Source organism: Megalobrama amblycephala, linkage group LG2 (genome assembly GCF_018812025.1).
Source record: "Megalobrama amblycephala isolate DHTTF-2021 linkage group LG2, ASM1881202v1, whole genome shotgun sequence".
NCBI classification, from domain to species: Eukaryota; Metazoa; Chordata; class Actinopteri; order Cypriniformes; family Xenocyprididae; genus Megalobrama; species Megalobrama amblycephala.
In genome coordinates this window covers 27,013,769-27,036,352 of record NC_063045.1, presented here as the reverse complement: position 1 = coordinate 27,036,352, position 22,584 = coordinate 27,013,769, and the positions used below count along the sequence as shown (strand labels likewise).

The window sequence follows — 22,584 nt, the reverse complement described above, 5'->3', positions numbered from 1 at the left end:
TCAAATTTTAATGTGAAAATAAAGACCTTGTTTGGTTGGTTCAGGTGTGTTTGTTTAGAGATGGTTGTGAGTTATTCCACGAAACTGGTATGATTTGAGTTCCTCTGACCTTTTTCAGTGCATTTTATCTATTGGGTGACCAAAATATATTTTTAAAAGCTTTTTGTATTAATTGAAATGTCTCCTTTAATAATGTTTAAAAACATGACATACATTTCATCTTCATATTAGAAATTATTTTGTTTTTTTCAGTTGACACCACCTAATGTGTCATGTTCCTCAAGGCCTTCTATGAAAGTGTACTTGGGATATAAATAATAAAATGAGAAAAAAGCCATTCCCATAAGTATCCATCTGTGCTTTTTTGCTGGTAATGTTTTTTTCTAAGTAAATTCATGATTATTCATTAAAATCACATAATTTAGTTACGTACCTCAGTAACCCCTCAACCCTTTTACACAAAACCATTCTCCCCCTATAAAAATAATGAACTGATACTTATGTGACATCATTAACAGGAAGTGGCATCATAGAAGTCTTCTGAACAACATTGTGAGCAGACACAGGCAAGTTACCACCTTCTTCAATAATTATAACTAAATTATGTTGTGAAATTGTGTTTGTCAAGACTCAACACTGTTACATCAATTAAAGATAGAAAACTATTACTTGTGAAAAATACTTTCGTTATTTCAACATTATTCATGATTTCTTAATATCATGCATGACATGTGCTCTCCATTTATTTATTAGATTTAGAGCTGTGGCCAATTTGGGCAAAAAATCACAACCCCATCACAGTCAACCCCGTCACACCTACATTTTTATTATTTTTTTTTTTTTTTGTTAAGTTTATGAAAAAGTAATTTAAAGTTAGTTGAATTCTGTCTGAAATGCTTAGAGCAATCATAAGAATACTGATTTTAACTCAAATTCTGAAGTTAAGCCTTTGATAAAAAATGATGAGGTTGCTGTCACAAAAAGTGCCCATTTCACGCTTTAGTATAGCAAAAGTGTGAGATTTTATGTAACTTGTATATGTGCAATTACTGAATTAGTGTGAGGGACATCTGATTAATAGGAACATGTTTATCACAAATACATTTTATTATAATATTCAGAGAGCTCCCATAGTGTCCATAACTTAAAATAATAACCAATAATAATAGGGATTTGATGCCTGAGATGGGAAAATATGTTTTTCTGGAAGTTAAATGTCATTAATGTTGTGAGGTGTTCAGAAAAGTAATACATTTTGGTAAAAAATCTAAAAAGGTGTAAGTCCAAATCGTACCGGTTTCGTGGAATGACTCGTGTAAACTATTTAGTACTATTTACTATTCATGTAGTAGGCCTAGTCATTCTACCACACGATGGCGCTGGTATTGCAATGACGCCAACAATTTTTTATCAACACATGCTTATGGAAACTGTAGATGCCCAGATGCACATAGGGAAGAAAACAAACTGGATTCAATATTGCCAATCATTATAAAACTCATAAAAGAAAGCAGGCTGTGGTTAACTGGTAATACCTTGGTACTTTGATATTTATTATGATTATCATATCCATGCACCATTTAGCCTATTTGAATGGTTTCTGATAGACGTTAATCTCAACAACGTTATAATAATGACACAAACGTGTTTAACATAAAGAGTGACGAAGAGCGATGAAACTTCAGAGATTAAAATAAAACAATGTGTTGTCTTTAGCTAATCTCAATTTAATGTGATTCGTTGCCATAACAACTGTGGGAAACGCTTAAAAATATCATGGAAGCAATGCTGTGATAAAAATTAAAGTCATTTAATCTGGCATTGTTTATGTTATTTTCATAACGTTTCACAATAGCCTACGTGACTTTGGCGTTTTCATTACAGAAAATCGCATATCGTGTCTGCAACCTGCGACTATCGCTGTCATTATAATCAACCTCACTCTACTAGAGATCTTCGTTTATTATAATGAAAGCAATTTATTTGCAGCATACGTTTTGTACGAAAGATATTTCTGGAGAGACCGAACGTCACTAACCATAAAGCGCTGTGAGTTTTATCCCTTAAACAGTTTAAATTCGTTTATAGACCTAAATACAAAATGACAGACTACTGATGAGTTGAGTTCGGATGACAGATTTGCGTGAGAGGGAGTGTCTGAGCGCGCGCTCCTCTCTAACACACACAGCACTCAATACGAGCCTCACGCGCATCCAGTAGCCTACATTCAGCCGCGCAACGATCAACACACATTTACGTGATTGTCCTTTGTGAATATGATGTTCATGAGGAAGGTCTGCTGCTTTCTGCTCTGTTGTGTTTTTGAGGCGAGCGTTGCGCGCAGGACTGAAGAAGCGGAGACTTTGGAAAAGACTGAGAGCGCGCGCTGCGTCTCGCGCTGCCTCACACTTCACATCACGCAGATCACAGCTTCATTCAAACACCTGCAGGTAAGTGAACAGGAGTGAATAATTCTCGCTGTAGGTTTGGTTTGAAAGTAGATCTTTTATAGACAATCTTTAAGAAAAAGCTTTGACCCGTATATTGTCACAATGGGAACTTGCTGGTTTTTGACCGTGAAGAATAGCTGTTGGAAATATATAAATACTGTTAAAGGTTAAAAGGTTAAAAAGGTAACATACAAAAATATCAAATAATTGTTTTGACCAACTTAAATTGTATACCAGTGAGATTTTATTGTGTCCGGTTGATTACAAATGCTATTACATCTATTGGAAAAATATTGATAATGAAAATATTGGAATGGTGATATTAGGTAATATTAATACAGTTTTGAACTAATTGTTAACCAGTTGTCTGAATAACTAGGTGCTTGAAACCAACATAGATAACTACTCTATAAGTTCATAAGTATACATTTATAAAATTGGTCTTTTGATTTAAAAAAATACTTGAATATTTCCCCATGTGATAACTAGCCCTAGTCTGATCTATCCCTTTACTTTCAGATGCTGAGTTGGAATCTTTTCTGAGCATATGCATTTAGTTTAGTGGATGGAAAACACATTGCTTTTTGTGTGTGAATTAAGTGTTTAATGGCTGTTCCCTTTCGATACTTCACTCGTACTGCGTATGGGGAAAAGTCTCCCTTTTTCCCCGCTACTGAAGCCTTTTTCAATAACGCAGTGTAACTGCACCGTCATTGGTTCACTCATAGACAAGTTGTTGAACCAATGACGGCGCGGCATAGCTGCGCGACCTATGGCGAGAAAGCACGCAAACTTTCCCGCCGAAATGGGCGGGGTTAAGAGCTATATAAGCAGGCGTTTCGCCATAGGATTTCAGTCCTTTCTCCTTCAGCGACGACAACACATCTCCTCGCTGATCTCCGTCTGAAGCCAGAAGAAGCTCACCGCCTTGAAAAAGCTCTCGCCGCCGTCTGAAGAGGCCCCGCAGCGGACCCAGCTGAACTCGCCAGTCGGAGACAGCGCCGGCACCCTCGTTGACTGCCGCCCCGAGCGCCATCCTCGAGACGCCCGCCTCCCGCTTCCCGCTTCCGGCAGCCTTCTCAGCGCGTCTCCTGCCGCCATCCGGCGCGCCCATTGAGAGCTTTTCCCGCGGCTTATTGCCGCTCTAAGAGAGCGTTTCCTCAGCGGTTCTACCGCTCTAAAAGAGCTTCCGCGGCCCTCGCCGCTCTAAAAGAGCCCCCCAATCGGCGTTATAACGGCGGCGGCGTTGCTGCAAATGCCGCGCCACTCTTGTGGCACGTGCAGAGCCCCTCTGCACGATGACGACGGACACAGCGAGTGTGTCGCGTGCCTGGGCAAGTCCCACGCCGACGGTGCGCTCGCTGGAGCCTCATGCCCGCACTGCGAGAGCATGAGCCTCGGTTCTCTGCGCTCGCGGGTCGCCTTCTTCACTGAAGGCGATCTCGCCGCTCGCGCCCTCCCGTCTCCTTCCTCCCGCGAGCCGGCCAGGAAGAGACAGCGGGGTAGAGCGACTCAGCGCCCGGAGTTGTGCGAGCTCACGTCGGCCCAGCCCCCACGTGCCTCGCCTTCTCCCCCAAGAGAACAATCCCCCGTCATGTTCTCCCGTCCCGAGCAGCGTCCCTCTGCAGATGCGAGCGACCTCGTCTCGTTTGGAGGATCTGACGAAGAGCCGGATGACTCCATGTCTCTTGCGGCTTCTGAAGCGGAAGGATGGGCTGGCGAGCCGGATGACCCCGCTCCCCCGCCTCCTCTGGAGCCCATTGATCACGGCCAGGGTATGGATGCCGAGCTCTTCCGCATCCTATCCAGAGCAGTGGAAGAGCTAGACCTCGACTGGGCCCCTCCGGAGGAGCCATCGCGTAGCCGCCTGGATGAGTGGTTCCTGCCAGGCCGCCGCCAGGCCCCTCGCCAGCGTTCCGCTCCATTTTTTCCTGAGGTGCACGAGGAGCTTACGAAGTCGTGGCGCGCTCCGTACTCCGCCCGCCTCCACACAACACACCGTTCTGCCTTCACTGCTGTCGACGGCGCGGAAGATAAGGGCTACGAGCATTTGCCGCCCCTGGATGAAGCAGTGGCAGCTCACCTCTGTCCTCCCGCGGCTGTGGGATGGAAGACCAAAAGAGCTCTACCTTCCAAGCCCTGCAGAACCACCTCTACTCTGGCTGGAAGAGCCTACACCTCTGCAGGCCAAGCTGCTTCAGCGCTTCACACCATGGCGATCTTCCAGGTGTTTCAGGCCAAACTCCTCCGCTCCTTGGACGAGTCCGGCATTGATGCACCTGCCTTCAAGGATCTCCGCAGCGCCACCGATCTAGCCCTGCGGGCCACGAAGGCCACTGCCCAGGCCATCGGTCGTTCCATGGCCAGCCTGGTTGTGCTTGAGCGCCATCTTTGGCTCAATCTCACGGAAATCAAGGACCTGGATAAGATGGCCTTTCTGGACGCCCCGGTCTCCCCTTCCGGTCTTTTTGGGCCAGCGGTGGATGGTTTCATCGAGCGCTTCACAGCGGCGCAGAAGTCGTCTCAGGCCATGAGACACTTTCTGCCCAAGCGCTCCAGCTCTGCCTCTGCTTCTAGCCGCCCCAGGACTGCGCCGGCTCAGCAGACCAAACCTGCCCCATCCACCTCTCAAGCAGCACCGCCTAAGGAGCATCGTCAGCGCCCTCGCCCTGCTAAGCGCCAATCCTCCTTCCCGAGACGCCAAGGACCCCGGCCCAAGATTGTGCTGGACCCGGTGACTCCGAAGACGTCCTGATCCAGCAGGAAGGAAGAGGGTTGGGGAATGTCCTGTTGCGACCGGACCACCCCAAAAGCTCCCTCGTGCAGTCTCCCCTCCGCCTCGTTTAATTTCCGGGCGTGGGAGAAATGCTCTGTGTTGTAGCTGGGCCCACTCATGTTGCGCCCAAACAAAACGCCGTTTTCACGGCGAACACTATTTTACTTCCTCAAAAAGAGAGCAAATTTCCTCTTCCACCTCCCTCGGTGTACGGCCCCCTTCCCGGCGGCCTGTCATCCGACATCATTCAACCCCTTGTCACTCGGGCCAAGGCCTGGCAGGCCATCCCCGACGTGTCAAGCTGGATCCTCGGGATCATAACGCAGGGCTACTCGCTCCAGTTTGCACGACGACCCCCTCGCTTCGGCGGGGTGCTTCAAACCTTGGTGAACTCGGACTACGCTCTCGTCCTCCGGGCCGAGGTAATGACCTTACTGAAGAAAGGGGCTATAGAAATAGTTCCCCCTTCAGAGAGCGAGTCAGGCTTTTACAGCCGTTACTTTCTGGTCCCCAAGAAGGATGGCGGCCTCAGGCCCATCCTAGATCTCAGACTTTTGAATCGCTCCCTCATGAGACGGAAGTTCAAAATGCTGACGCTGAAGCAGATCCTCGCACAGATTTGTCACGAGGACTGGTTCTGCTCGCTGGATCTGAAAGATGCATACTTTCACATCCAGATAGCCCCCCATCACAGACGATTCTTGAGATTCGCGTTCGAGGGGGTGGCATACCAATATACGGTCCTGCCCTTCGGGCTGTCTCTGGCTCCTCGCACTTTTACCAAGTGCATGAACGCAGCGCTTTCCCCTCTGAGACAGATGGGAATCCGGGTTCTGAATTACCTCGACGATTGGCTCATTTTGGCCCATTCGCGAGTCGAGCTGGAACGCCACAGATCCGTGCTCCTCAGCCATCTTCAATGCTTGGGTCTCAGGGTCAACCTAGCCAAGAGCTCGCTGCTCCCCAGCCAACACATTTCGTTTCTGGGGGCAGTTTTCGACTCAGTCCGCATGACGGCAGTGGTCTCGCCAGAGCGCGCCCTGGCAATACAGCAGCTCGCGGCTTCCGTCAAGAACAAAGCCTATCTTCCTCTGAAGCTCTTCCAGAGGCTCTTAGGGCTGATGGCTTCCGCCTCCCCAGTTCTACAGCTCGGCCTTCTTCGGATGCGGCCGCTGCAGTACTGGCTGAAGTTCCGGGTCCCTCTACACGCCTGGCGGCACGGCCGCTTGTGTCTCAAGGTCAATCGGGCCTGTCTTTCAGCCCTGAAACCTTGGATGAACCCTGCTTGGTTCAGTCTTGGGGTACCCCTACAGGCGGTCTCACGAAGGACGGTGCTCTCGACGGATGCATCCAACTCAGGTTGGGGGGCTCTGTGCGAGGGCAGACCGGCCTTCGGCTCGTGGTCCCACGAAGAGAGCCATCTTCACATCAACTGCCTCGAAATGTTGGCAGTGATAAAAGCCCTGCAGGCGTTTCAGGTTCACTTGGTGGGACGTCCTAGTCCAATCGGACAGCATGACTGTGGTGTCGTACATAAATCACCAGGGCGGTCTTTCGTCCAGCCGCCTATGCGCTCTGGCGAAACGTCTTCTGGAGTGGGCACTGCCAAGGCTTCAGTCGCTCAGGGCGACTCACATACCTGGCAAGACCAACCTGGGTGCAGATATGCTATCACGGAGCAACGTCCCCTCAGACGAGTGGATGCTCCATCCCCAGACGGTTCTCAAGATTTGGGAGTTCTTCGGGAAGGCAGAGGTAGACCTCTTCGCCTCAGAAGACAACTCTCACTGCCCAACATATTTTTCAAAGGAAGTCGATGCGCTGGCCCACACCTGGCCCAGCACACTCCTTTACGCATTTCCCCCGATCGCACTGATCCCGCAGGTCATCAGGCGAGTCAGGGAAGACAGGCACAGAGTCCTTCTAGTGGCCCCGCTCTGGAGGAGCCAGACTTGGTCCTCAGAGCTGTTCAGGCTATTCCTCTGAGACGGGATCTCCTCTCTCAGGCAAACAGAACAATCTGGCACCCCCAGCCAGAGCTCTGGGCTCTACACCTCTGGTCCCTCGATGGGAGCCGACTGACCTCCTCAGGGATGTACTAGACACCATATCTCAGGCGAGAGTCCCATCCACGAGACGCCTCTACGCCCAGAAATGGTCGGTCTTTGTTGATTGGTGTTCCACACGCAACATAGACCCCGTGGACTGTGACCTATCTCCAATACTGTCTTTCTTCCAAGAGCGTTTAGACCTGGGGCGCACCCCTTCAACGCTCAAAGTATACGTAGCAGCCATCGCAGCGTTTCATGCTCCTATCGCTGGACAGTCAGTGGGTCGAAACAACCTTGTGGTACGTTTCTTAAGGGGTTCTAGGCGATTAAATCCTCCTCGTCCCCTTACTGTTCCCACTTGGGACCTTTCTTTGGTCCTTAGGGCTCTCAAAGGTAACCCCTTTGAGCCGCTGAGTTCAGCTGACCTCAGGCCTTTAACCCTGAAGACCGCTCTGCTGCTTGCACTAGCATCGGTCAAGCGTGTTGGCGACTTGCAGGCCCTCTCCGTGAGCCCTGCGTGCCTCGAATTTGGGCCTAACGACTCTAAGGTCGTACTGAAACCCAGGCATGGCTACGTCCCCAAAGTGCTCTCTACTCCGTTTAGAGCTCAGGTCATCTCGCTTTCTGCTCTTCCTCCCTCTGCGGATGAACAGGAGCTGGAGTTACTCTGCCCTGTCAGGGCATTGAGGACCTATGTGGAGCGATCACAGCCTTTCAGGCAGTCAGATCAGCTTTTTGTTTGTTTTGGTGGCCGCACCAAAGGATCTTCGGTCTCAAAGCAACGTCTTTCGCGTTGGATAGTCGACGCGATTAATCTCTGTTACTCCTCCTTGGGCATTGTATGCCCCATAGGAGTTAGGGCCCATTCCACTAGAGGAATGGCTTCCTCCTGGGCCTGGTCTAATGGAGTTTCCATTAAGGACATCTGTGAGGCAGCCGGCTGGTCCTCGCCGTCCACTTTTGTCAGGTTCTATCATCTGGACGTTCCGACCTTACAAGCTCGGGTCCTCTCGGTGTAGTCAGGCGGCCTCTTCGAGTTCCGCCTCTCGCCTATTCAGGAGTTATCGCCTCTTGTAGTGTAACAAGGGTTAACGACGGCTTTGGCCTTCTTACTTGCTCTCTTGGTCCCCTCTCGGTGTCCAAAACAAGTTATGTCGTTCCCTGCCGTGGCACGGCGCGGTTGAATTCGTTCCCCATACGCAGTATGAGTGAAGTATCGAAAGGGAACGTACTCGGTTACTAACGTAACCTCGGTTCCCTGAGATACGGAACGAGTACTGTGTTACTTGCCGTGCCACGAGGCTGCGGCTTCAGTGTCGTCGCTTCAGTCGATTGGCCTGAAATCCTATGGCGAAACGCCTGCTTATATAGCCCTTAACCCCGCCCATTTCGGCGGGAAAGTTTGCACGCTTTCTCGCCATAGGTCGCGCAGCTATGCCGCGCCGTCATTGGTTCAACAACTTGTCTATGAGTGAACCAATGACGGTGTAGTTACACTGCGTTATTGAAAAAGGCTTCAGTAGCGGGGAAAAAGGGAGACTTTTCCCCATACGCAGTACTCGTTCCGTATCTCAGGGAACCAAGGTTACGTTAGTAACCGAGTACGTTTTCACCTGTTTTCTCCATGAGTTTATTCCCTAACTGATTGGAGATCAGTTAAAGGGCAGTTGTAGTTAATTATGTGGTATTTGGAGTGAGAATCATGAAAGCGTATGGTCTGACAGCCCACCATGCTACATGACTCTCTCCTATCTGTCTGTTCTGTTTGTTGCATATCTTTTTAACTGAAATCAGCTTATGTGTGTGGCAACTCAGTGAACCAATTGTCTCAACCCAACCATAATTAAATCATAATTAGAGGCACATTATGAAAAACTATCCACTTTAGTAGTTCCAGACATTAAACTTTCTCTCTGATCTACTTATAATGTAATTTTCTCCTCCAGTTTCTGTCTGTAAATCTTAATTTGACTTGTAAGTCTATGATTTCATCATAAAATTGCATCTGGATACCAGAGACCCCTTTTGCATTTGCTTGTTGGGTCTATACAGCTAAATATATTACTTTTGAATTAATTATTAATTTATTTTTAGGATCAGTTGAGCCTTTTTCTAGATGTGGATTTAAACATGGTGAGATACATTAAAAAGGGCAGAGAGTGTACACTCTCATTGGTAGCTGGAGCATGAATAAATTAGCCAAAATATTTAAAAAACAGACACGCAAGTGGAGGGAGTTCTGTGGTGCAGATGTCATGTACAGGTTTAAAAATAAGGGGTTTTTGCAGCAATGTCATAAAAGAACCATTTTTGGTTCCTTAAATAACCTTCCAGCGAACAGTTCTTGAAAAAAAAAAAAATTCTTAATGTGAAGAAAATTTTTTAAATCTAAAGAAAATTTTTTCCACTATAAAGAAGTTTTTGTGGAATGGAAAGGTTCCATGGATGTTTAAGGTTCAAGGTTCTTCATGGAACCATATTGCCAATAAAGGACCTTTATTTTTGAGGTCTGCTCATTACCCAAAAGGTAACATGTTTTAGAATGAGACCACTGACATTCATATATAATTGAGTGTTGGATCATTGTGGGAATTCTGGGAGATAACACGAGGGACTGCCTTGTAAAGGACTCGCTAACACATTCTTGTGTGAACTTTGGTAAGAAGGCTTCTGACAAAGCACAACGGCCTCATAAATTACTCTTACAATTGCTGTAATTAAATAAGAATGAGATTTATCACGGCAGACTAAATTCTTCTCAGAGAGTTTCTTTATTCTAAAACAGAATTCCAGCCATAATTTCTGTTTGTTAGATGGGACATTGTGCAGGTTTCATGTTACTGCTCAAAGCATAGATGGGGGTTTTTAAGAAGGTGTCCTCCCATTTTTCCTCAGCCCTTTAAAAGACAAAAAACCAAATCCAGCTCAGCGTCTTTACACGCACCAGAAAAGGAATGTTTGATAAGTCATCATTTATGCCATTCTCTCACTCTCATCCTTTGTTGCAGCAGCTGCTCTGACTGCAGGTGTACGATTTACAATGTCTCGAGACAATGGTGTTTGTTGTATTAATGGTACACATAGGCCTATCCAGTGTCAGCGCAAATGGTTATACTGTGGTAAAAATGCAAGTTATCATACATGACAGGTGTAGAGTGACGGACATCAAACAAATGCAGAGTTTTCATTTAGGTAGAATTACACTCCTCCTTTGTTCTTCTTATCTTAAAGAGGAGTTCACATGGTGGCTTGGCTGATTAGCATGTGTCATATAAGTCTGGCTGCACCGCATATAAAATTTTAATACATTTGGATTACATAGTTTTAACACAAACTAATAAACTTAATGTGATGCATATTTCTCAGTCATATAAAATTGGTAAGAAATTAGTATTTTTGCAATAGTACTAATAAACTGAATGTGTAAAAAAAGAATAACCAAGTTTATATCATCCAAAAATCCAGTTTGTTTCTATCTCATACATTTTAACTAATTTAATATTGCTTGCTCTAAAGCTGTTTATATTTTCAATAAAATGATAAATAAAATTGGTAAGAAATTAATATTTTTGCAATAGTACTAATAAACCAAATGTGCAAATAAACAATAACCACGTTTATATCATCCAAAAATCCAGTTTGTTTCTATCTCATACATTTTAACTAATTTAATATTGCTTGCTCTAAAGCTATTTATATTTAACCATGTTCATACTTTTTAACTAAATAAATATAATTGATTTCAGATAAATGCAGATTCTGAGCAATTTTAATAAATGCATTTTAAAATGATTATTTAAATAAAATTAAATATGCAAATAGTTAATAAACATTAAATTAAATTACATTTATTTATTTATGGAAATTTTATATGCAATTAAAATACATAAATCTTACATTTAGGCCTAGATATTATTTTAATGTGTGTTTTTCCATTGACGTCATGTAGCTTTGTACTTTGATGAAATTTTTAAAACTACCTATAAATAGTAAATATTTCATTATAGTAGATGCTTCACCAGTGACCTACTTATTTGAGAAGGCTCTTAAAGGGTTAGTTTACCCAAAAATGAAAATTATTCCATAATTTACTCACCCTCAAGCCATCCAAGGTGTATATGACTTTCTTCTTTCAGCCAAACACAATCGGAGTTATATTTAAAAATATCCTGGCTCTTCCAAGATTTATAATGGAAGTGAATAGTAAGCATGGTTTTGAAGCCCAACAAAGCGCATCCATCCATCATAAAAGTAATCTATACAGCTCCAGGAGATTAATAAAGGCCTTCTGATGCGAAGCGATGCATTTTTTTAATAAAAAAAAATATATCCATATTTATAACTTTCTAAACTAGAATCACCAGCTTCTGGTAACGTCTGTCCGCACATTCACGAGAGAGTTGAGTTCTGGCGTATAACATTCTTACAGAGAGATGTTCTTATCTCTTTTCCATTGCACTCTGAAGAAAGCTGGCCAACCAAAAGATTCACACTTTTGGTCACATGCTCAGAGTGGCTGCTGTTACATACAGTAAAACTACAACTTGGTGGTGCTCACAATCAGATGTTTTTTGCTAAGCTACAGTGAATAATAAAGGAAGAGTCTCTTGTCTCTGTACTTTTGTATTTAAACATGCTCGAACACTCATGAAACTTTGCACACTCATCAGAAGTGAAAATTTACTTCTGATATGGGTTTTAGAATTAGGTGTGGCAAAATGGCTCGATAGCGCCACCTACAAAATTTCAAATAAACGCCCTTCACGCTACATTTCACATACAGGTATGAAATTCAGTAGACACATGTAACAGCCCAATACCTACAAAAAAGCCCCTGGGTGCAAAATTTTAAAACCCAACAGTCAGATATTTTGAATTTTCTCTGCAAAATTTTTGCAGTTTTTGCCTTTTCCACAAGTTGTATTTTAACGAACTCCTCCTAGAGCTTTAATCAGATCAACGTCATATTTGGTCAGTCTAATCTAAAGGCCTTTGCGACGTTAAATTGCAAAGATCTTGAGTTTTCGCTGAAGGTGGCGGCCTGACAAAGTTCGATGTTTCACCATGAAACAAGAAGTTATTGTAACTCGGGTATAGAATGTCCGATCTGCCCCAAACTTCACATGTTTTATTAGAGTCCTGACCTGAAGACATCTACATGGCAATATTCAGTTACAGTCATAGCGCCACCTGCAGGCAACAGGAAATTACATGTTTTACACTGTGATTAACTCCTCGTAGAGATTTTATCAGATCAACATCCATATTTGGTGGGTCTAATCTTAAGGCCTTTGCAATGTTAAATTGTGAAGGTCTTGAGTTTTTGTTGAAGGGCGCGTCCGTAGCGGACTGACAAAATCTGATGTTTCGCCATGAAAGAGGAAGCTGCTGTAACTCAGGCATACAGTGTCCCATCTGCCCCAAACTTCACATGTGTGATAATAGTCCTTGCCTAAAGACATCTATATGCCAATATTCAGTTAGTCATTGCGCCACCTGCTGGCAATAGGAAATGACATGCCTTACACTGTAATTCACTCCCAGACACACATTTAAGTATGCCATGAAGTACCAAACATGCTAGAAACATGTTAAATCATGCAAAACTTGGCTAAGTGCTAAAGTATGCGATTAACGCCACGAAACAGGAAGTTGTTGTAACTCAGGCATACAATGTCCAATCTGCTCCAAACTTTACATGTTTGATAGTCCTGGCCTGAAGACATCTACATGGCAATATTAAGTTATAGTCAAAGCACCACCTGTTGGCAGCAGGAAGTGTGGTGCATCAAAATGACTTTGCCATATTTCTCCTCTATTTATCCGCTTAAATGACTATCGCCCACTGTTCACAGTTTTCCTAAGGCCACTGGGTGGCGTGCGAGGGCCCTTTCATCGTTTCTTGCAGCATTAATTTTTTTTTTTCACATCCGTAATATTGCCCATTAATGTATATTTTTATATTTCATGATTCTTGTAAAATAAAATCATTTTGTATTACACTGTACACTGTAATTCTTATGCTTGAAAGGAGCAATATAAATTAGAAAGAAATTAGTGATATGATTAGTGATGCTTGCCAAGCATACAGTATCTCACGTTTATTATTATTCTTCCTCTTTCATACAAATTTCGGCATCTAACATTTAACTGCACCGTTTGTCATACACCCATGAATGAGGTAATCGTCCAGTTTACTAAGGACATTTCTAAGGCGTGCAAAAACTGAAATATCCCATAGAGTTAACATTGAGAAGAAATGTTTGGATTAGAATGTCACAGACACTTGCAGTGGGCTCATTTGTCTTTGTCTAGCAAGCAGACATTGACTTAAAACCTTTATCATCCTGTACAACCTTATTTATCAATTATTCAGATAACTCTCTAATCTAAATTTTCGGGTTGTGCTAAACAAATGTCTCCCACCTGATAGTCTGCATTACATTCTGTAATTGTGTACATTGTAGAGTAGCTGTTGAACATATGTGTTTCTTATTTGTGTTGTTGTATGGCTTTACTGAAATAAATCATTTCAATTATTATGTGCATAGTAATGTGTTACGGTCAAAACCACAAGAGCTTCTGGTAATTTGTGTTAAAATATAAAGGCTGGTTAGTCACAGACACTATAAAAATCCAGCAGAACAACTTTATTGAAATGCTGTTTACAGGAAGAGGCCACACCACAGAGAGCAGTGCTAATCTGTTTCTCTTTAGCTCTTTACTTGAAACAATACTGAAAGGGAGGCCTAAAATAACGGGCAAGAATTTGTGAGGCTATAAAGGCAGTTCAGGGAAATGTTGTCAGGTTGGTAGAAATGCTCCCACAGAATAGGGCATTTGGTGAGGTCCGAGCGAACTTCACATGATTATGAGACACTGAGGGCAGCCTGAACAATGTTAAGCTTTGTAGAAATAAGAGATGGGTTTATAGCATGGAACATTTATTTTTTCCAAAGGACTAAAATGGAACCAATGTGGCATAATTCTCTGGTGGCTTTGATGGTGGTCTGTGGTGGGATCATGAAAGAAAGGTATGAAAACTCATATGAGCTGAATGAGCATTTAAACTGTCCAAGAATGACAGGAATGAATGAGAGGAAGTTAAAATGCCAATGACTGATACTTTTAAAGTTTAAATACTTTAATGATGTGGTTGATTTTAATATGGTTTGTATATTGTCTTAGATAGCTTGTTTCAGAACTAGGTACAAATTGGTGTGCTATTACTTAGCCAAAACATTATGACCACTCATAGATGAAGCAAATTTCGTTGATTATCTCCTAACAAGGTCACATGTCAAATTCTGGGTATATTAGATGCTAACAAACAATCATGTTGGATGCGAGTAAAGACCTGAGCAACTTTGACAGTGGTAACATGGCAAAGCTTGTGTGTTGCGCCCGGTCAGCAGTGGTGAGAATTCACCAACAGTGGTCTGAGGAGGAGAGACAAACCACAAACCGGCAATGGTGTTGTGCACCCAAGGCTCATCGATGCACAAGGGCAGCGGAGGCTATCCCGTCTGGAACTAGCCAACAGATGGTCTACTGTGGCACAAGTCACACAAATTTTTAATGATGGTTATGGGAGGAATATGTCACAACACACAGTGTATCGCATTCTGCTGCATATGGGGCTGCGAAGCCACAGACCAATCAGAGTGGCTATGATGACCCTTGTCCACCGTCAAAAGCATCTACAATGCACACACGAGTGTCAAGACTGGACCTTGGAGCAGTGGAAGAAGGTCGCCTGGTCCAATGAGTCCCGTTTTCTTTTACATCACATGGACGGCTGTGTACGTGTGACCTGTATACCTGGGGAAGTGATGGCAACAGGATGCACTGTGGGATGATGACAGGCCAGTGTAGGGAGTGGACAGTGTTCTGCTGGGAAACCCTGGGTTCAGCCATTCATGACATTCATGTAAATTTGACACATGCCAACTACATAAACATTGTTGCAGACCAGGTAGACCCTATCATGAAAATGATGTTCCCTGGTGGAAGTAGCCTCTTTCAGCAGTATAATAGACCCTGCCACACTGCACACATTGTTCAAGAATGGTTTGAGGAACATGATAAAGAGTTCAAGGTGTTGCCCTGACCTCAGATCTCAATCTGATTGAATGTGTGGGATGTACTGGAAGAACAAGTCTAATTCATTGCGGTTCCACTTTGGACATGAAGGATCCTCTGCTAACGTCTTAGTGCCAGATACCACAGGACACATTCAGGGCTCTTGTAGAGTCCATGCCTCAGCACGTCGGTGCTGTTTTCCCAGCACATGGAGGGCCAACAGCATATTAGTAAGGTGGTCATAATGTTCTGACATGTTCATCATCTGTGTATTCAGACATGAATTTTGGCAACAGCAAATATAATTGTAGGGACTGAATATTTAAGTACTCAAAAGTGACACCAAAAAACAATCATGAAAAAAACAATCAACTATACACAAACATAATGCACAGTATAAAAAACACTACCAAACATATTTTGACGTAATACCCAATCAAACCAACTCTAGTGAAAATAATTTAGATAATTTCAATAATATGCTTAAAGAGTACAATAGTTTAGATGCTTTCTGAGTGTTTTTCTTTTTTGGTTGATGAGTCTTCAAATAGTGACAAAACACAATACCGTAGTTTTTGAGTTTTTTGTACTTTTTGTAACAAAGCCACTAATAATTAATATGAGACACAGGAAAAAAACAAGATGTGATGCAAAGACCACAACTTCTGACTGTATGAAAAGATAGGGTATGAAAATGCAGCTTTTATGCAGCTGACCGGCTTGAAGGCACTAAATTATGATGGTGCTGAAACAAACACAACCATGTGTGCCTGTTTAGGAAAAACTAAATAGACACGCAAAGAAGTGCAGCTCGTAATGTAGGTGTGTGAGTTTTCATCATCTATTTTGGACTGATTATTTTAAGAAAACATTACAAACTTGTTCTGTTGATCGGCGTCATTTTTATATTTATGTATTTTGCTTCAGTGTGCCAGTAAAAAGTATACATTTTCAAACAATTCCAAATAATTGTTCCTGCAAACTAGGTGTAACATGTATCCTCTGCTATGTCCTATTCTCCTGTTCTGCTCTGTTTGATTGTGTTCCTGATCATTAGCTAGACTAATTATCCCACACCTGTTTCTGTTCTTCCAATTAGATTGCAGTTATTTAAACCCTGAGTTCTCCTTATTTCTTTGTCCAGTAATGTTTGCATCAGTGTATTACGTTGTTGTGTTTTGTCTGTCAATCTCTTGAGTTACATTGTGGTTTTGAATAAAGACTATTTTGTTGCTATTCCTTTGTTGTGCACTCTCTACTTCCCTTGGCCGGAGGGAATGCATACAGTCTCAAATCCGACCACAGGGGGGCATTGCGTCAAGCAGACGCAAAGAGGTTCACTGCCACCTCTCCAAACATGCTCCAAATTTACGTGGGACACCACTGTCATGTTGTCCATCCTAACAATGACATGACAGCCCATCAGGGCCGGAAGGAAGTGATCCAGGGCCAGAGAGATGGCTCACAACTCTAGGCAATTTATGTGCCACGAGAGAAGCTCGCCCGTCCAAACAATGCACACTGGTCTGCCCTCGAAGACCGCACCCCAACCAGTCAAAGAGGTGTCATGACAACCTGGCGATGGCAGACTACGTCCATCTTGACCCCTTGTCCATCAGACCAGGAAGGGTGGATGCCTGAGTTTCATCCACCACAGGAATGGTCTCATATGAATGAGACCCAAAGGCAGCACAGGAGAGGCTGCTGCCATGAGCCCCAGAGGAGTTAAGTCACTCTCCTGAGCATTCAACCTGAGACCAAGAGACCGGAGGTGGTGGTGAAGGACGTCACTGTAACTCTGTAACACATCAACTCTCTGGAATGAGTCAGTCATCTAGATAATTTAGCACATGGATGCCCTGGATCCTCAAGGGGGCCAGAGCTGCATCCATGCACTTGGAGAACGTCCGCCTTCCATTTTGTCTAGCTTTGGCTAGACCCGATACAAATGCGCCTTTCCCCCAAAGGCAAACCTGAGGAACTTCCTGTGCCATGGAATGACCTGGATGTGGAAATAGGCGTCATTCAGGTCCACGGTGATGAACCAGTCCCCTGTTCGAATCTGCGCCAGGATAGTTTTTAACGTTAGCATCTTGAACTTCCCTTTGTAGAGGGAAAAATTCAGGCAATGCAGGTCCAATGTAGGGCGCATACCCCCATCCTTCTTTGGTATGAGTAAGTAGCGGCTGAAGAAGCCGTGGTCCAAGTCCGAAGGAGGAACCTTCTTTGTCATTCCCTTCAGGAATGCTTCTAGGGCACTGTTTGTGACAGTGGGGTGAACCCCATCGAAGCAAGGAGGGTTCCGGTGAAACTGGAGAGTGTATCTGAATTGGATCGTGCGAAGAACCCAGTGCAACACGCCTGGCAGAAGTCTCCATGCTGCCAGGTGATAAGACAAGGGCTGCGCGGGAACGGGCTCTGGGAGGAGCACCGCCACCAGACTCCCTGTGTGACTATCAGCGAGAGGTGGTGGGTACAGAGCTAAAACAGCTGGAGGAGGGCCTGAGGCATCCTCTAACTGTGAAGATTGGCCCACAGGGGTGGTGAGAAGGTCTGTCTCATTCCGGGGTCTAACATAGAGGCTGGAGCATTCGACACAGGGAGAAAGCCAGATGCGTCTTCTTCCATGGGTGAAGCAGCTCGAGCAAAAAGATGTATTGAGGGGAGATAGCCTGGAGCGTCTCCATCCAACACAAGATGATGGTTGATGGTTGATGGCTGACTCTGCATCCCAAGCACGCATGGGGGGATGGGTGTTGTATAAAGCGGGAGGTATAATAGATTTTGATCCGGAGACCATCTCAAGGGGAAACAGATACGCTTCAGTGGTCTGTCCTGTCCCTCCCTTCTGAGATAGGGGAAGCTCTCCGTTTCCTGACCCGTAGATCAGGAACGCCCCCGCGAAGCTGAAGCAGGCTGGTGGGGCGAGATGATGGAAAATCGGATGGCCACGAGCTCCCCAGACCGTGCGAGGCAGGGGATGTCTCGGCTCATCACTCCTTCTAGAGGTCTCTATCTTGTGCACGAATCATTCCCTGGGCGTGGGGGCAGGAGCGGGAGGTTTATGAGCCCTCCTAGGCATAAACTCAACAGACACAAAACCTGCCATAGTGCATCCAACCGCACGTGCAGTGTTCTCAATTGCACGCAGTGCCAGGTTGGTAGCTCTGCGGAGCTCCTTGACCACTTCACGTGTAAGGCCCCCGCCCTCGTCCATTTCCTTAAGGACGTCCATGGTCCAGAATGGCCATGGTATGAAATGCCATACTGCCTGGCCAGATGCCATGTAGGATTTGCCTACGAGGGCGGAAGCGGTCCTACAAAAAAAGGGGTTTAGAAAAAAGTTGAGGATTGGACTTCCAGGATGGAGCGGAAGAAGGCGAAAGGTGAGTGGCCAACGTGTCCTCAACCACTGGAATGCAGTGTAGCCCTGCTCCACAGAGCCAACCAGGTTGGTGAAGTCAGCGGCTGCTGCATTAGTCAGATGAGTGGAGAAAGGCTGTTTTTCTAGGGCCTTGAAATCTCGCAGTGATGGCAGATGAGAAATGGCATCTTTCAAAAGAAACGACATTGTGTGCATCTGGACTGGGGCATAAATAATCATGGAGAATCTCCACCAGAGAAGCAGCATGCGCTCAGGCAAGAGAGAGAGAGGGAATAGCCGGCCTGCTCACTCTCTAACGCCTCAAGCTCAACATCCGATCCTCAAGCCTTGGCTTTATGAGGGGCCTCGGCCACATCAACAACAGCAGAGCGTCGGCGAAGAGTGGCCAGATCTTTATCAAAACAAGCTAGCCTCGCTCTGAGAGTTTTAAACCTAAAATTCTCACAAAACTTGCAGCCAGATGAGCCATAAATAGCCTCGCAAGCATGTGACAAGCCGAGGCATCTCACACACTTACCGTGCAGGTTTTTTGCAATGAAGTGAGAGCAGGGAGGCTGGCAACGACGCAAATCCATTGTGCTTTACCGAGAGGAGAATGAAAAGTTCCACAGAATGTGGTCACTGAAGCATGAAGAGGAAAATCTGAAGAAGAATACTAACTAGCACGGGCCAGATAAATTGGTTCTTCTGAAGAAGGAAATCTGAGGAGCAGATGGTGCGTTCACTATATAAGAGTGAGTGACGTGGCACAGCTGGGGAGGCATCTGCGCCATCAGCCAATGAATTGCCATGGTTCTATATAGGTTCAGACAATCTGCACCGCCCCACGGGCGTTCCCATTGCGTCATCGCTACGCAGCATTGAGTGAACCTATGAAAGAGAACAGCTTGAAAACAATAAAGTGTCACATAAACGTTACATTTACCTCCGAAAGCCATTCAATGACCATAAACTCGATAGTTAGCTGAAAAATTAACTCTAGCAAGGAGCATTTTGCTAAATATATTCACTATTGCATATTCACTATATTTTTACTCAACCTGTTCTCAGAGCTGGATAGATTACTTACAAATTGTAATCAGTTACTGATTTCAAATTACATGACAAAAATTTTAGTTAGTAACGTAATCCATTACATTACATACAAAATATATTCCAATCTTTATCAACAACATAGTGTATTAAATATTATATTAAGTCAGGGTTTCCCAGACTGGAAGGAACTGCAGGGGGTTTGTGAGTTTAATGAAGAGCTTTTACTAATTAAATCATAATTATTTAACAATTAAAATAAATAATTTTAAAATAAAAAGCTATCAAAACAATAAAACACTTAAAAAGATACAAATATATGGGTTTTTTTGTTTATCTGCATGTCATGTGACCATTAACTGGCATCAGAGAATCGTGAACTTTTTTTTATTATTATTTTATTATTGGCCTAACTTATTAACTTAAAATTTCAGGAGGTTCAGCTGACAAAAAAGTTGAGGAATCCCTGCATTGTTAAAATGAACATTTTAAATTTGTACATTTTAATGTGTTTGAAAGACAAAAGCCTTCCAAAGACACTAATACATGGTTAAATGACTCAGTGAGTGATAATTCAAATAATAATAAATGTGTTTGTTAGTTCATTAGATATGTAATGCTGCAATGTTGAGAAAACACCTTTTAAAAGTGAAATGATTTCTGTAAATGCAGTGTTCAACTGCTGTGTGGGTCTCAGTTTTCAGTGATAGTCACGACTAGTGGCTGGTCTGTCTGTGCAGTTCCACAAACTTGGCAGACCTTCTGAACATATAAGCAGTAGACTTTTTAGAAGGAAAATTTTTTAAAAGGAAGTGGGAAGAATCAATAAATTATGAATAATTTACTGCCATTGTGGGAATAATGTAATCAATAAAAAAGTAACTGTAGTAGTCTGATTATGAGTATTTTAAAATGTAATTATCTAATTACAAGTACTTAATTTTTGGAATCTGATTACGTAATCCAGATTACATGTAATCATTTACTACCCAGCTCTGCCTGTTCTTCAGTATTTATTGTCTGTTTGAATAAATCTGTCATGTTATGACAGCCACCATTTAAATGTTTAAATTTAAAAAAACAAAAAAACAAATAAGAACATAATTGTCATTAAAAAATTAATTATTATAATGTAACATCTTAGAACACTTGTCCTTCTATAATGAATAACTCGCACAGAACACAGGAACAAATTCTCTGTTGAATGAGGTAGTTCACTATTAGTTAATCAGTAACTACTATTTTTTTAATGCCTCATAGAGGACTACTAAGAACTACTATATATAGGTTCATAATTAATGTGCATAATGCATAATGCATAATTAATTCTAAAGTGAAGATCATGGCACCCACTAGTAATGACTCAAGTATTACCAAATCCTTCAGAAGAAATTATTAATTATTTGGAACTCTGAAATGACTCAAGTCATTGTAAGCTATTGAGCTTTTTGTAAGGTAATCTCAGTTTAGCCCAACAGTAAATCGACTGTGTGTACAATGTACTGCATGAGAACCAATGAGGTGTAGGATTAGTGGACGTTTGAGGTTAATGTTGCCATATAGTCTGTGTATGTGTGTGTTGATCAATGTTTTAAAGGGTTAGTTCACCTAAAAGATGAAACCAAATATGGCAAACAAGTAAGGTTGGGCTTCCCTGTTTCCCATATTTAATGATCTCTCTCTCTCTCTCTCTCTCTCTCTCTCTCTCTCTCTCTCTCTCTGTGTGTGTGTGTGTGTGTGTGTGTTGATCAATGTTTATATGTGAATAAAAGCCTAAATTAAAACTATATCATCATATAAAGAGATCAAGAGATTTTCATTTTTGGTCGACCCTTTCATTTGATTTGAGTGAATGAAGAAAATTTCTTTGAAAGTTTTGGGTGCCATTGTCATTCAGAATATGGACAAAAACAGCTTAAGAGACATGAAGATGAGATGTACGAGACATAAGTAATGACTTAATTTATTGCTGACCTTTTTAACAATGCTTTTCAGATAGCTGATAGATTAACTTGGGTGAATTTCAAGTATAAATCAGTTATATGGTAAGTGTATATTAGTTTTGGCTGGGCTTCAGAGGACACATGACACAGACAGACCTTTGAGCTAAGCTTTAGCTCTGTCATATATTTATCCTCATCTGTCCAAGCAAACATATCACAGTTCATGACCCACACTAATGATTACTTGTGGTTCTTTAATATACATTAACTGTTTTCCCACAGTGATGTATAGCAGCCTACAGAAAGTTTTTGGATAACTGTTTTCATGATTCAATCTAAATCTCTCATAAAGGGACAAAATCTCTGTTCTCTGTTAAGTGGACAGGACTTTGTCTTCAGCCCCAAAGACTAAGGATTTATCTTAAATTTTACATTCTTGTTTTCTTGTTTTATGTGTTTAAAGAAACAAACCCATATAAAAAAAAACCTAAGAGGATTTATTCTTTTCTCTTCATGAAAGTGTGTGAAACAAATCTGTAAGTGTTACAGGTTTAGTTGGTTTAGTTTGAAGGTGTGGAGTGAAAGATTTAGTCTGGGAAGCTCATCAAGAAGGATTTAGCCTTGATGTGATCTCCTGAGATGATGTTACGCTAAAGCATTCCTTTGGAGATCACTTCTGGAGACTTCATGACACACAATGGGCTCTCTCTCTGTCCCTAAAGTCCTAATTAAACCCTCACAAAAGCCTTGTGGGACCTCAGAGGAGGCGTGACTCACGTTTGCTGAGGATAAATATTGGTTACCCAGAGGGAGTGTCTGGAGAATTACTGTGGTGTTCGCCTGCATGGTGATCGCTCTTATGTGT

At 43.3% G+C, this 22,584-nt stretch overlaps 1 protein-coding gene across 1 annotated transcript in view; it reads left to right on the top strand.

Annotated features, from left to right (window-relative positions):
- Positions 1-1,943: 1,943 nt before the first annotated feature.
- The window catches only part of LOC125254249 (anosmin-1-like), a 127,003-nt gene continuing 106,362 nt past the window's right edge, over positions 1,944-22,584 (top strand). The window contains exon 1 of the mRNA XM_048168797.1: positions 1,944-2,450. Coding sequence (XP_048024754.1) covers positions 2,277-2,450 — 174 coding nt within the window. The 5' untranslated portion in view covers positions 1,944-2,276. The remainder of the gene's footprint in view (positions 2,451-22,584) is intronic.